Source organism: Protopterus annectens, chromosome 8.part1 (assembly GCF_019279795.1).
Source record: "Protopterus annectens isolate FY-2018-M chromosome 8.part1, PAN1.0, whole genome shotgun sequence".
Classification (NCBI taxonomy): Eukaryota; Metazoa; Chordata; order Ceratodontiformes; family Protopteridae; genus Protopterus; species Protopterus annectens.
The window spans coordinates 265474712-265490375 of NC_056742.1; the positions used below are offsets into that span (position 1 = coordinate 265474712).

Sequence of the window (15664 nt, forward strand, 5' to 3'; positions counted from 1 at the left end):
GCAAGCTTTTGGTAAGAACCTCTGCATATGCAGTTTTATATGTTGTTGGTTTGGTAGGTGCAGGAGATGAGGTGTTCATGCTGACAACCTGCTTATTATCAGGTGAACTGACTGGTGAGTGAGAGAGCTTGAATTCTAGGTTCTTGATATAGATGCATCTCTCACATAATGAATCTGTGTGGACTAGACGAAGTGGGTTGTCACTGTACATGAGGCAATTGCTACATTGTCCCAGGATGCCCATGTTGACCAGGCTGGCTGGAGAAACTGTGGAAAATTGTCCATCCATAATGCTAGGTAAGTTAATGTGATCAGAAAACAGGGAGAGGACAGGAGAAGTGGATAAAAATATGAAGGACTGTTGGATAGGATCTGTGTTGGTACCCCAGAAGGTTTGCTGTATGTATCACTTGTCAGTGAGGGACAGTCATGAAAACTCAATGATTGAGCACCAGCAGAGCACTAAGGGAAAATTTGCAGGCAGAAGTGTTTGCGTCTATAACTGCTAATGGTGCCCATTGCTGCTTGGCAGTGTGCAATGCACAAAAAAAGTGCAAACTGGAGCAAACACAGTGCTTATGTAGCAAATGAGAGCAAACCGATTTAAACAAATTAACCAATAAAAAAGCCCCTGTTCCAGCAACCTTCAATCAGATGAGTTCTAACTGCACTCTCCTGCCACTAGGGTGCAGGGGAACCCTCTCCAACAAAAGATGGCCTTGTTTAGTGCACAATACCTTGTAAAGGTAAGGGAAATCAGCTCTTAAACTTTACATAAAAGCACCTAAACAGGCATGTCCAAGGGTCAGCTTCCAGTGATTTCTCCTGTCCACCTGGTGAATCTGGGCATACTGGGGCAATGCAGCAACTGCCTCATGTACACAGACAATCCTCTCCTCCTACCACCCAACACTATAACCTGCGAGAGATGCACTTACATAGCCAAATTGGAAGCAAAGCTCTCTCTGGCCAAGATTGTGCTAGACAGTCAAGAGGAGCAGGTTAACACCTGCATCACACCTCAAGCAGCTCATAGCCCTTCAAAACCCATACCATCAACACCCACACATAGCAACACTAAACCCACGTATGTGGAGGCCCTTAACATTAACCTGCCCAAGCAACAAGGACCTCCAAAGCCGAAACGCAAACAAACACCAGTCACAACCAAAGTGACACATAGCTCACAACACCAGTGTGCCACCCAACAACAGCCCCTAAGGCAAGACAATGTACCCAACACTTTAGTCATAGGTGACTCTATAGTCAGGCACACTGATGTCCCACTCACCAGACTGAACAAGGAGAAAATTACAGTCAGCTGCCTGTCGGGTACCAGGATCCGCCACATAATGCATGTACTCAAGTCACTCCACAAGTACAAATACGACTCTGTCATTGTCCATGCTGGAGTGAATGACTTGAGATGTACCTCCCTGGACTACATGAAAAGAGATATGGAAGAGCTCTTGGATCATGTGACCCAGGCAGGTATGACCCTAGCCCTGAGTAGCATCCTGCCTTCGCCCAGAACGATACCACAGTATAAGGACAAAATGATTGACTTCAACAATTGGCTAAGCTTCTGGTATCATTCAAAGAGGATCCAGTATTTGTCTGCCTGGGAAGACATGATCAACAAACCATGATGCTTTGCCAGAGATGGTCTGCACCTGTCACCCCTGGGATTCAAGGTTACTGGCTAAAGCTCTTGCCACCCCTATAGTGCCTTTTTTAGGCAAGGATCAAAGGATAAAACCACCACCGTAACAGATAGAAGCAGGCAAAATCTGAAGGTAATGCTACTCAATGCTAGAAGTCTAAACCTCAAAATGCACTCTCTCGAGGCACTCCTAAAAATGGAGAACATTGATATCTGTGCAGTAACTGAGACCTGGTTCAAGGCTCCAGAGAGCACCCCTACAATACCAGGCTACAATTCTTACCACACTTTTCGGCCACAAAACCAGGACCGAAACACTAAAGGTGGAGGAGTGTCCATATTCACCAAGGATATTCACACCTCCAGGCTAGTTGCCCAACACAATGCATCTGAAATTCTCCAAGTGCAACTAACACTAGGTAAGACTGCAATCCAAATTGTAGCTTGCTACAGATCCCCAACCATGCCCCAAGATTCTCACTACACCTTTCTAAACATACTGGAAAATATTAAGATACAACCAAATACCCTAATACTGGGTGATTTCAACTACCCAGCCATTAATTGGGAAAACTACTCAGGTACCAACTCCTTTTCCCAACGGTTCTTGGAATTCATAAATTCCAATGCCCTGGATCAACTAATCCATTGTCCCACCAGGGGCTCCAATATCCTAGACCTGGTCATTACCAACATGGGAGATAGATGCTCCACACCAGTGGTCACCCCCTCATTGGTCAGGTCTGACTATAAGCAAATCACCCTTGACATCCATATCCCACCCCCACCCCCCAGTAAGGAAACCTCCTTAAAAAACTTCTCCAAAGCCAACTTCAAGCTACTGAAGTCAGAAGTGACAAACTTCACAACACCCACGCAGATGGGATCTGGAAGTTCGACTGCAGAATCCTACACTAAGGCACTGTACAAGCACATCCACTCATGCATGAATTGTGCCATCCCAAATAGAACCAAGATGCTCTTCTCCAAAAAAAGGAAGCCAATCTGGTGGTCCCCTGCTATAAACAAACTATACAACAGAAGGACGAAACTGTTTCAAAAAAAGAGGAAAATCCCAGGATGCAAAAAACTCCCTCACCAGCCTCAGTAAGAAGCTGAGATCCCTCATAAAATCCTCAAAAGCTAGTTACGAAAATAAAACTACCAAAGATTCCAAAGACAACCACAAGGCATTCTATAGTTATGTCAAGAATCTAAATGGCAATGCTCAGATCTGCTCTAAGTTACAACAGAATGGCATTAAATATACTGATCCCAAGGATATTGCCAATATCCTGGCAGATCGATTTAGTGCCAACTTCACCCCACTCTCACCCCCTAAAGGGCCCATCTCAATACCAAAAGATTGTCAAATTCCGATAATGACGGCCACACAGGTAGAAACCACAATCTCCAAAGCTAAGAATACAGCATCCATGGGACCAGATGACATCCCAGGCTGTGTACTACATGAACTACAAAATGAACTGGCACCTCACCTAAGTGTCATGTTGATTCATAGCCTCACCTCAGGCTTCATGCCCACTGAGTGGTGCACAGCTACAGTTATCCCACTCCACAAGGGAGGATCCACCTTGGATCCCGGGAACTACCGTCCCATCAGTCTGACAAGCCTGATTTGCAAGGGCATGGAACGCATTATCATGGAACTTATAAACAAAGACATTGGCAGACACTGGACCCCACCCAGTTTGGGTTTGTGAAGGGCCGATCCTGTCTCCTGAATTTGATTGACTTCTTCGAATCAGTCTCCAGAGCTGTGAACGAGGGTAAGGCAGTCCACACAGCCTATCTGGACCTTGCCAAGGCCTTTGACACCATCCCCCACTCTGGAATCATAGATAAACTTACTAAGCTGGGCATAAATCCATACGTCACTCGATGGGTTGCTAACTGGCTTACTGACAGAACCCAGACAGTAAAAGTAGCAGACTCCAAATCCAGCTCCAGACAAGTGACAAGTGGAGTACCTGAGGGTTCAGTCCTGGGACCACTCTTGTTTGGCATCTACTTCTCTGAAGTACAGGCCAACACTAAGGGACTCTGGCTAACAAAGTTTGCAGATGATTGCAAACTGGGAGCCATTATTGAATCCCCAAATGATGTGGATATTCTACAAAAGGGCCTTACAGAAACAGATGCCTGGTGCCAGAGCCATGGGCTCAAGCTTAATGCCAAGAAATGTATACTTATCCCCCTTTGGAAAAAACATGTACCCATGAATTACCACATAGGTGGCAGGACACTAAACATCGAAAGTGTGATGAGAGACTTAGGGACACAGGTGGACAGTGGTCTCACTTTCGATAACCACATTGCCACAAAAGTCAGGGAATCCTTCTATGTGGCACACCTCATCACTAAGGGCTTTTCATCCAGAAAAAAGGAGGTCATTGTCTCACTGTGCTCATCCCTCATTAGACCCATTATAGAGTATAATTCCCCATTTGGTATGTACCTCACAAGACATCTGCAACAGCTGGAAAGGCCACAGAAATACCTCACTAAAAGAATCACAGGCCTAAAGCAGATGCCATATACTGACCATCTAAAAAAACTCCAGCTATACTCTGTGGTATATCGTCTACTCAGAGGCACTTTCTGCTTAACATACAAGGCCATGTCAAACCCTGAGCTGTTGGACATGCTCCACTTAAAGAAATCCCAATCCCTCAGAGCCACACGCTCCAGGGATCTAAACCTTGTCATCACAATGAACAAAACATGCTGGAGGGATAGGTTCCTGATCCAGAGACTCCCCATACTCTGGAATAAACTGTCCATACATATCAAGCAGAGCGCCACATTGGCCCTCTTCAAAAGGATCCGTGATGATTGGATGGGAGATAGGAAATTCACCCCGGGGATCATGTCAGTCGCCCTGCTAGACAGGGGCCTGGAGAAGTAAATATTGTGGGAAGAAATATCCAGGGAATTGTTATGGCTAGGCTTGCATAGGCCCTAGGGCCAATAGCCTAGTACCAACCTATGAACCTAAACAGAACGAGATTCAGCAGGTCTGAATCTAGTCTATGCAAAGTGCAACAATTTCAGAAAATAAAACTGGTCAAACAAGCAGTGATATGGAAAAAATGCAGTTCAAAAGTACAATATACAGTAAAAAATCTTCTTACGTTTTGCAGAGATCAGCAGATGCCTTGGACTGATTAGACAAATACAGCAATGCAGTAGTTGGTCACCAAACTCAGAGGAGCTTTGCTAAAACAAGAGCAAACCCATGCAAATTTGTTTTTTACGTACCAAACAAGAGCAAACTGATTTAAAAACTAATCAATAAAAAAGCTCAAAACGGAATCCTGTTCCAGCAACCTTCAAGTCAGATGAGTTCTAACTGTGCACTCTTACCCCTAGGGTGCAAGGGGACCCTCTCCAACAAAAGATGGCCTGGTTTAGTGCTAAAGTTATAAAACAGAATTAGATTCAGCAGGTTTGAATATAATCTGTGCTACAGCATACAACATGCAACAATTTCAGAAACAAAAACAGTTCAAATAAGCATGCACAATAAGCCTTCAACCTAGGGTTGCCACCCCTCCGTTTTTTTTCCGGACTATCCGGAAATCAAACTGATTCTCTGGTAGTCCGGAAAACACTGTACAAATGTCTGGTCAAATGCTTAAACCAAAAGTAAGAGGCTTACAATAACATTTACAATTTAATCAGGCTACTGAAAAGTACTAATAAATGTAGCAGAATAAATTCAATTGAGCATTTTTAAGAACAAGCAGCAAAAGCAAAATAAAGTAATATAGTAGGAAGAAACATAAATACAGTAAAAGCAGCTGAATGAAGTGAATTTTTTAAGTCAAGTGGGAAGGGAAGAAACAGAAGATAATTCAAGGTTAAGAAACTAAGGGGGTGGGCCTTCCCAAATGATGATCTCTCTATACTCAGTAGAATGAACTGATGAGATGGGACTGGGAGGAGTGTTCAAAATCATATTTATAGTAGGGGCAGCAACTCAAACGCCACCAAGTTTAAGAATACAACAACAGCTGGGTGGCTGGATTAGAAAAATAAAATGCAGAAACAGATTAACAATAATCAAGCAGACTACAGCAAGGAAGCCAAACAAACACTCCATCTAAATAGAGATATTTCTAGCTAAATGAGGAATGCTATTTCTCAGCTCCTCCCACTAATTAGCTGTTGTTATTCACTGTTTGCAAAGGAATTATTTGCTAACTTTTCTAACTGACCCTAGCCAAGACCTCTTAAAACTCCAACAGAACAGAAAACTTAAAACAAGTGTAATACAAGAATAATATACAAAATAGAAGTAACCAAATCTTAAATGAAAAACTTCAATTCAAAATAAAATGCAGACAGAGATCAGTAATATTCAGCCAGAGTACAGCAAACAAGCCAAAGAAGCACTCCTGTTTAACCTTGTATTTGCCAGATATATTGATGTTCCTCATAAAGTCAGACCTGTTTATGGGTGCATACCTTCTTTAATAAATAAACTAAACCTATACAGAGATTTTGTATCAAGAATTATATAGGGTCTGGTATATGTAGACCTTCTATTTTGCAAAACAAGAAAATGAACTTCTATCTGTCCCTTTGCTATGATTTTTAAATGTTGGTGTTATGATTTTAGTACTCTGAGATTGAGAAGTATGTTCATGAGGACTTGCTGTTGTGGAGACAGATTCAATCCATGACAAATGAAAGTTAGCCTCTAGCTATTTAATTTTACTTTCAGGAGGATAACCTTCTTGGACCTGTGCCATCAACCTGGACCACACTCTTGCTCCCAATATCTGCCTTTACACCAGTGTACTAGTCTGCTGTCATTTTAAAAATCTGATACATCTGTTTAGGGGTTGTTTAACAGAGCAAAGTACTGATTTTGCATTACTGATAATGGAAAAAACATTTATTTCAGAAATTATCTGCCCCCCCTACACACACTCACACACACACACACACACACACACACAGACACACAAACACACTGTCAAGCATACAGTTGCAATTACGGTGCTAGATGTCACATGATATTCTAGTGAGCACCTTTTTTTTAAAGAATTTTATTAAATGATTATTAAAATGAACAAATATTTCCATGAAATTGTAACAATTTTTTCTTTAAAGTTAAAAATAAAAAATTAAAAAACCTAATACATAAACCAAAGTAACTAAACTATGTACAAAGACGTTTGTCATGCAAAAAACATCTTAATGCTACTGTAGGATTAATAAAAATCATCTGTTTACATAAATTAATAAACTATTTTCCTAGAAGTTCATAAATGATATTCCATGAATTATATAATGTAGTATTCCTAGATGATCTAGATTTAATAGTCAACATTTCCAAATTACACATTTCAAGTATATTTTTAAATTCCAGAAATGTGGGTGCTATATTAGATTTCCATTTCTTAGTGATTGTTTTTCTAGCTATAGATAGTATAGACCAAACCAATGGGTACTTATTCTCCTTTACACAATCTGGAACAGGAGTATTAAATAAAACAAGTGATTTAGATATAAAGAATTTATCAGTAAAAATTGTTTGCAAAAAATTATTGACATCATCCCACAATTTTCTTAAATATATGCAATTATAAAACATATGAGACCAGTCTGCATTCAATTCATTATTACATCTCCTACATGCTATATTCTTTTTAGAAAATATACTTATATTATAAGGGGTGACGAATGATCTATATAAAAATCTCCATGTGAATAATGTCCACTTTAAAGAAGAAGTAGTCATACTTGCTGATTGTAAAATATTCAATTTGTCTTTCTCAGGGGGGGGGGGATTATTATTAATTAAAGAAAAATATTTCCAATAATTATCTGATTGTGTGTCTAAATAACTTTTAATTGCCCTATAAATGTTTGATAACTTGTTTTTAGCAGGGGATTTATGCAAAACTGTTAAAATCATATACTGTATTAGTTTAGGAATTGTTTTCCTAGTTGTAGGAGACATAGAATCTAGTTTATTTAATACATATTGCTTGGCTTCTTGAAGTTCTAACCATAAAAATGTATCAAGTTTATACTCTTCCAAGAGTGAATTATTGGATTTTAATTCATTATTTATCATCATTTGGTGCCAAAATATTAAGTGTTTTTGCTGAAATATAAACATTTTTTGTATAATCTGAAGAGAAAATGGTTCTGTGTGTGTCTAGTGAGCACCTATGACACCACAAATAAAAGCAGTGTTCTGTTTAGTTCTGTTTACTTGTGCAAGGTCAGCTAAACACAAATGACTGCTTCCAGGAAGCAGGAAATACCACAGGTGTCTTGTATTCTATAACAAATTGATCAGAATTGTGTAATAGGCATACAGAAGTTCTAGGTCTTGCACATACATTTACAGAATGTGTCTTGTTTGGAGTTTGTCAATTTAATCACTGTACTTTACTCTGGGCTACCTAGAGATTCATGTGAGAAAGGCTGATGTTTTCAGGCATTTCCTTTGCAGTCTGTGTCATACAGCTCAAAAGATGGATTATAAAGCCTGCAAAAAGTGAAAGAATGTAGCAGAAATGTGGCAGTGCTAAATTTATGTAACTGCAGTTTATAAGTGGGCATTTTACAGAAATAATTCACTTTTTAACAGGAAGGTGACCCAGCACATTCATCTCTCCATGCGTCCATGTTTTACTAACAAACTATTACACCTTGCCAGAGTTTGCCATGATGTAATTACCCCAATAATGCCCTCCAAGTTAGCATTCCCCTATTGCCTATTAGAAAATTCTTAAATTATATAATAAATACATGTTCAAAGAATAATGTGGATATTAGATTATCAGATTTACTGTGGTTTCAGCCACATCTTACCCATTCCATGTACTGTAGCGCTGTGCTATAGTATTCATATGTGTAATCCTCTCAACTGTTCCTGATTCTCCAGAACATCCTTTATTCTGTGTCACATTTTTCCCGTCCCATGTAAAATTTTTGATTTTTCTGGTAAACCACAGATGATTACAGTTAGTCAGGAATGTCATACTTTCATATTTCTTATCATTGAAAAAATGAATATTGATTCAAAGCCTGCTGTTCTATTAACTTTTGAAGTGTATTAGAGTAATATTTTAAAATCTTCCCCAAGTTTGGGTGTCTACCCCCCCCCCCATTATTTTTGGTTTTGTCCAGAATTCTCGAACAAAGAAGTTGGCAGCTTCAGAAAGTAGGAATGTGCTGAGCCTACAAGACACTAACTTTCTGAACAAGACACCACTGGCGTGAAGCAACCTTTGTTTGTGGATGCTGATTCTCAGTTTGAGTCTAGGTCTGATGATAATCACTGAAGTGCATTGTTTCTGCTACTCCATCATTTCCATATCTTTAATACATTCTCAACACTAATTTACCAACTGGAAGACTGTAATACTCCTGCTTTATCACAAGTCCAACCTCAGAAAAAGAAATGAATGGCAAAATGGTAGCATTATGTAAGAAGTGGCTTTGACCCTTAGTTTAAGATCAACGAGAGCTCTTTTCTATAAGCCTTGTATTTCTTTTCCTCACTGAAGGTCTCGGAAAGAAATCTGCGGCCCTTGCCTGTGGTGCAACAGACTTTACATGAACGAATCCTGGCAGAGATCAAACAGGAAAGGAAACTGCGTCCTGTGGAGAAAGGTGAGAAAGAAGTACTGACTACTAGCTCAAGGTCAGAAGCCATAATCTATTCTAGCGCTTAACAAATTCACTTACATTTTACTAAAAAAAAATAGCTTTGTAGCTGTACAGAATATGGGGTTATTACTTTAGTTATCTGTCCTCTTTTCAAAGCACACTGTAGCTTTTAATATATAACACTGTATAGTATGATTTTTGCATTACACATGATTATAGGGGCAGGCTGGTGCCATGTATAAGACATGATAAATATGTCAAATTGTCCTGCATACATGTTTTGTGCATCATTTTCCTTAAATGCAATCTGGTTTTGAAATGCGAAAGAAATTTCAAAGCTGACTACAGTTAGGCAGTATTCTTCAGAATGCAACAGAATGTACTATACAGAATAGCTTATAATGACTAGAGCAAGTACTGTTTTTATGGAAAAGAATACAACTCTGTGCTACCAAGAATGCTATAGAGCATATGTTGACATGGGGTACATCTTGTGCAGGACAGAAAGGAGCATGTACAAGAGCCATGGAGTCCATCTGACTTGTAGCAAAAACATGTGACAAGGGAAAGCAAAGAACATGTGACTAAGGTTATATAAAATCATATTTAGAATTGTGAAATTGTTATATGGAAAAGAACTGATAACACCTGGGTTTTTGATATATGCTAGGTCATTAGAAGAGTTACCCCCACTGTATATATTTTAATGTAGTATATAAGCAAAGTAGAATTAGGTCATCAGCAGTTTTTTTTTCTTATTTAGAGTTTAAATTCCTTTACTTCCCTGCTTGTAATATGTGTGTTTATTACACTGCCATCATGCCCCCATTAAAAGCTAAGTAATATTTTGTTTATTGCTTTATGATGTTGAATAAAGTCCCGCTTTCATTTTGTCTACTAATGTGAACAAGTCATTATAACTTTATATCATTAAAAAAAAATCGAAAAGTAGAAGATTATGATCAAGTCAACAATCATCACCAGTTTGTTATTTATTAAAGAAATGATCCCAGAAAATACACTTTGCATGAAATTTACTAAATTCCTTCTTTGACAATATGACTTTGCATTACTGCCTAACAGCAAAATTCATAATGTAAGTATGATGCTATCTCACACTTGTTAGAGGAAATGTTGCCTGTAGAATAGCATGATGTGTTATAAGATTATTCCTTCCCTGTTTCTGGAATGAAATCACAGCACTCTATATTATAAAATGTTTAGTGTTCATTGTTTCCCCTTAAGAACAATTCATTTAACCACAAGCGTTGTTGCCTCACAGCAAGAGGTTCTCCCGTTCGATTCCCGGCTGGAGTGCGGGGAGTGCCTTCTGTGTGGAGTCTGCATGTCCTCCCCATGGTTGGGTGGGCGTTCGAAAGATGTGTAAATGGGCGTGCCCTTCTTTAAAGGTTGAACATCGAGCTGGCACCTCGGCATTCGTGAAAATCTACTGCCAATCATTAGCGGACCGGAGTTCCGCTGTGGCGACCCCTAACCGGGAAAAGCCGAAAGACAAACAACAACAACTGTAATGTAGATAAAATTAACATCTTCCCACACTCTTTTCTAATGTCTGCAGCATTTCTAGCAATCCCTATTTTCCAAACAGTACTTACTAAGATTGAATGGTTTACTATCAAAATTATGGGTGAAGGTTTGGTGACCACGTGATGCCGAATTCCAGTTGGATGATTCCTGTGTCGGTGAACCTTCAAGTGTGCTAGGTCCTGGTCAGTGAATGCACTGTGCATTCACACATATGTGGTCAGTGTTCTTAGTAGAGATCGTAGTACAGTGCGGATTGGGAAATTTACCCCTTTCCCCACTGTAGTGCGATCTCGGAGTTGGAATATAAAGTTTGCAGGGGGCTTGCCCCCCCCCCCCCACATAAATGTGAAGTTTAGTTTTGTGCAGTACGTTCGTACTGCTCACAACCAGAACTGCAGTTATTATTCTGACAGGTATAGGGTAAAAGGCATGTCGAATAATGCAGAATCAAATAATTGCCATGTGATTCGACATACTGACTTGTTCAGTGTTCGGTGATATTTTTTGCTGTATTGCACGTTTTTTGTTTTGTTCGTTGCACATTTGATAGTAAACCAGACTGAACTCCATTTCTCCTTTATTTAATTAATTTGCAGTTTTTTTTAAATAGCTTTGGTAAATCATCACATTTTGAGTTGGAACATGAATTTACATACATAAACAGAAAACAATTACTGTAAAGTACTCACTCCAACATTACATAAATTTCCCAATTCCCGTCTTTCCTTAAAGCTAACTGCTTCTTCTGAACAATATTTTACATATATTGTTCCCACAAATTCCATTTATTTCTATGAAACTTTCTCTGACCCTTTTTTAAAGATCCCAAGTGTGCAACGAAACCTAAAAACTTAGTATTTTAGCATGGAAGTGCTTGCACAGGTATTTTTATACCCATCATAGACTTCAGAGATTTTCCTCAGAATGATAACAAATGCAGGAGATGTGATAGGTAAGAGAGTTAACTGTGATACTTTTTGTGGGGTGTGTAATGAGTTGGCAGATTTTATAAAGTCCCTACAGATTCCTTTGACAGAAGTGTGAGTTGTTTGCTTTTAACCAGTGTGGAACTGGTCAAGGGTCATATTTCAGCCATGATCAAACCAGAGGCAAAACAGTAACAGCAATGCAGCAATATACAGTACAATTAGAAAAAATATGAAAATAAGGCTTTTTGCACTATATGATAAGGACATTTATGAAAAATGTAAATATGAAGCTCTTATAAAACTTCTGTCTCATATATATATATATATATATATATATATATATATATATATATATATATATATATATGTGGGTTCCGTTCAGAAGCTCGAAATACTGAAATCTCGAATTTCAGTATTTCGAGCCCAAGAAGACGAATCCACATAATAGCGAAAGTTTAGAAGCGCGAAATTCAAAACCTGGAATACTGGAGGTTTTGAATTTCGCGCTTCTAAAGTTCCGCTATGGTTATGTATTCAGGTAAGTATGTGTGTGTGTTAAGGGGTTTGGGTAGGGGCTGTGGTGTGTGTCAGTGTGTTTTGTTGCTGTGATGTGTGTGTGTGTGTGTGAAGAGAAAGTAGCTTGTGTGGTGGTGTTTTGTGTGTGTTTGTATGTAGTGCGACCTTGGAGTGAGAATATTTAAGTAGGGGGGGTGTGGGGGGGTGCAGCAGGGCTTGCCCCCCTGCTTTCATGTAGTAGAGTGATTGTATGTGTTTGTGTGGTGGATGGTGTGAGTGTGTGTGAGTGTGTGTGTGTGTGTGTGTGTGTGTGTGTGTGTGTGTGTGTGTGTGTAGTAAAACTGCGAAATTCAAAACATCTGGTATTCAAGGTTTTGAATTTCACGGTTTTTAGTTTTCGTTGCTTTGTAGATTCCACTTCTTGGGCTCAAGATACTGAAATTCGAGATTTCAGTATTTCGAGCTTCTGAAGTGAATCCATATAGATATAGATAGATATATATATATATATATATATATACACACACACATACACACACACGCACACACACACATACCTATAACATGAACTTGCTTACTGAAAGGACAAAACTAATACAGTATGGCAATGATTCCACACTCGTGCCTAGTACAGTGTCACAGTGTTGCAGTTAGGCTTTTTAAGTCTCTTAAGGTCTGGTTATCCAGTAATAGGTTCGCACTGGAAAAAAAACATAATGAATTTTTGGCATGAATAAGGATGCCTTCACTTATTTATTTTACACTATTAACCCAGTAAAAAAAAAAGCATGCTGAGTGTTTCCACCTCAAACACACCCAAGAATGGAGTTCTAGGCAGCAGCACAGACTTGAGAAGGTGCGTAGCAGGAGAAGAGTTGTATAAAACTCTTTAGGTATCAGCTGTGGTGCACAATATCTTTTAGATTGGAAGACATGGATTAGAGACTGTGTGCCGTGTCAGGACTAGCCATGAAGCAGTGTAAAAATTGGTTCTAGGTGATTTACTCACATTGACTAATGTCACCAAAAATGGGCATGGGTATTTGATGGTGATAAGTGGGTTGAGGAATTGGCCTAATCTGACCTACACCAGAAACCCATGCTAATGGTGGGAGAGGCCTATTTTCCCCTATTGGACAGTGTGTGCCTGCCATAAAGCACAGCAATCCTTGGTCAATAAGCTACTGGTCAGCTGGTGCCCAGTTGCCCAACTTGGGTTACCAGGGATAGCTCTGTTGAGCAAACACTGGATGTGAAATATATCAACTGCCAAACATGAATTAAAGATTGCTACATTCAATATGTATTCACTGACAGGAGAGAGACTAGAAGTGGGTGACATGATGGTAAGGAGGAGGCTGGACATCCGATGTATCCACGAGACAAGATGGAAGGGCGGTGCAGCAAAGCCACTTGGCTTAGGATCCAGAGTGTAGTACTCAGGAGAACGGGCTAGAAATGCTGTGGGAACTGTAGTGATGGAGAGGCTTTAGAAGATAGAGAGGGATGCGATCAGAACTAGTTTCAAACTCCTGGAATAAAATTTGAGACTAAGGATAGGGTACTGTTCATAATCTCAGCCTATGCCTTACAGCAGAGTTATGATAGTGAGAAAGAGTGCATTCAGACAGCTGTTGTAGGACCTACAAGATAAAGCAGGACAACACGAGTTGGTGTTGATAATGGAGGACCTGAATGCACGTATCAGGACAAACAGAACTGAGTATAGGGACTGCCTGGGTCCATATGGGTTGGGCAACAGGAATAAAAGGAAGGTCATTCTAGACTTCTTTCTAGCAAACGGCTTGATGGTGGCAAGGCATGTTTTATCAAGAGAGACAGCCACAAGATCTTATACAAGAGTAGCCAACATGCAGCTCCCATAGACTTCCTCCTAGTGGTAGAATTGGTGATTGCAAAGTCATCCCCAGTGAAACAGTCAACCCACAGCATAAACCACTGGTTGCCACAATCATCAGTAAGCAGTAATCAGAAAAGGTTCTAAGGTCAACTGAGACTAGGCTCGATATGTGGAAGTTGAATGAAGAGAAAGCACAAGAGTTCAAGGAATTACTCAGGGCTCAAGCACCTCAAGAAGAAGAGGAAATACGTGGAGTTTAATGTTGATGTCTCAAAACAATATGTGTGAGGACTATAGAACAGATATGTGGCTGAGCCAGGTATGGAAATAAAGTACATATGGAAAGCTGGTGGTGGAATGCTTAAGTCCAGGAAGTCATCAAAAGAAAAGAGGAGTGTTTAAAAAAGTTGGATATAGAAAAGATGGACTAGGTTAGGAAGGAATACTGGTTGGCTAAAAAAGGGCCTAGTTGAGCAGTTGCAGTAGAGAAGAACAAGGCATCAGAAGCACTCTGCCAGCTTCTGGAAAGTGACTCAGTAGACGGCACAAAGAAACTCAATCAGGTTGCAAGGCAAAGACAGAAAAATAAGGAAGATAGTCATCAAACACCGTTCATATGGATGCCAGCAACAACTTGCTCACCAGTCCACAGGATATCAAAGGCAGATGAAAGTAATACTTTTCAGGAGTGACTGAATGAAGAAAACCCCAAGGACGCTGTACTGCTCCAAACACAACCTATGATAAAAGAAGAAGAGGGGCCCACCCTACAAGACGTAAGAAGAGCACTAAAGGAAAAGAAAGCAGGCTCATATAAGGCCACAGCTCATATGATCAAGATGTTCAGTGAGTTAGGAGAGAATTGACTCCTTAGGGTACTCATAGCAGTATGGACAGAAGTACTGCAGATGACTGCAGAATAAGAAATCTAGTGGCAGTTTTCAAAAACAAAGTTGGCATTCATTACTGTGGATAGTGCACAGGTATAAAATTCCTGTCATATGGCAAAAAAATTTTGGAGAGGGTAATTGATTCATGAATACACAGAGCAGTAGAAAATAAGATGAGAGATGAGCAGATCAGATTCAGATCAGGATGCAACACAACTGATCCGATGTTTGCAGTGAGACAGATATCTGAAAACAAAATAGATATTAGGAAAAAGTCCAACTGTGCATTCCTAGACTTGGAAAAAACATGTGACAAGGTCCCAAGAAAGCTGATTTGGGTATCCTTTGATTGTTGAAAGTCCCCAAAACATTGGCAGAATTAGACCCAATGACTCAAATTTGAACAATGTTCGGTCTCACATAGGGGTTCCCGGTGTGAGTAGGTGTGCATCAGGCTTCATCTATAATCCTGTCATTGCTTATACTGGTGACTGACTACATTAGCAAACATGTTGCTACATGTAGATGATGTGGCATTACTGGCAAATTCTGAAAAAGAACTTCAGCAAAGATTAGAGGAATGCAATGCATAACCAAA

General features: G+C 39.7%; 1 protein-coding gene across 2 annotated transcripts in view; it reads left to right on the forward strand.

Moving 5' to 3' along the window:
• Positions 1-15664, forward strand: part of SPIRE2 (spire type actin nucleation factor 2) — a 1014080-nt gene that overhangs the window by 738214 nt on the left and 260202 nt on the right. For both annotated transcript variants that reach the window (XM_044081853.1, XM_044081854.1), the window contains exon 7: positions 9220-9325. In XM_044081853.1, the coding sequence (XP_043937788.1) occupies positions 9220-9325 (106 nt within the window). The remainder of the gene's footprint in view (positions 1-9219; positions 9326-15664) is intronic.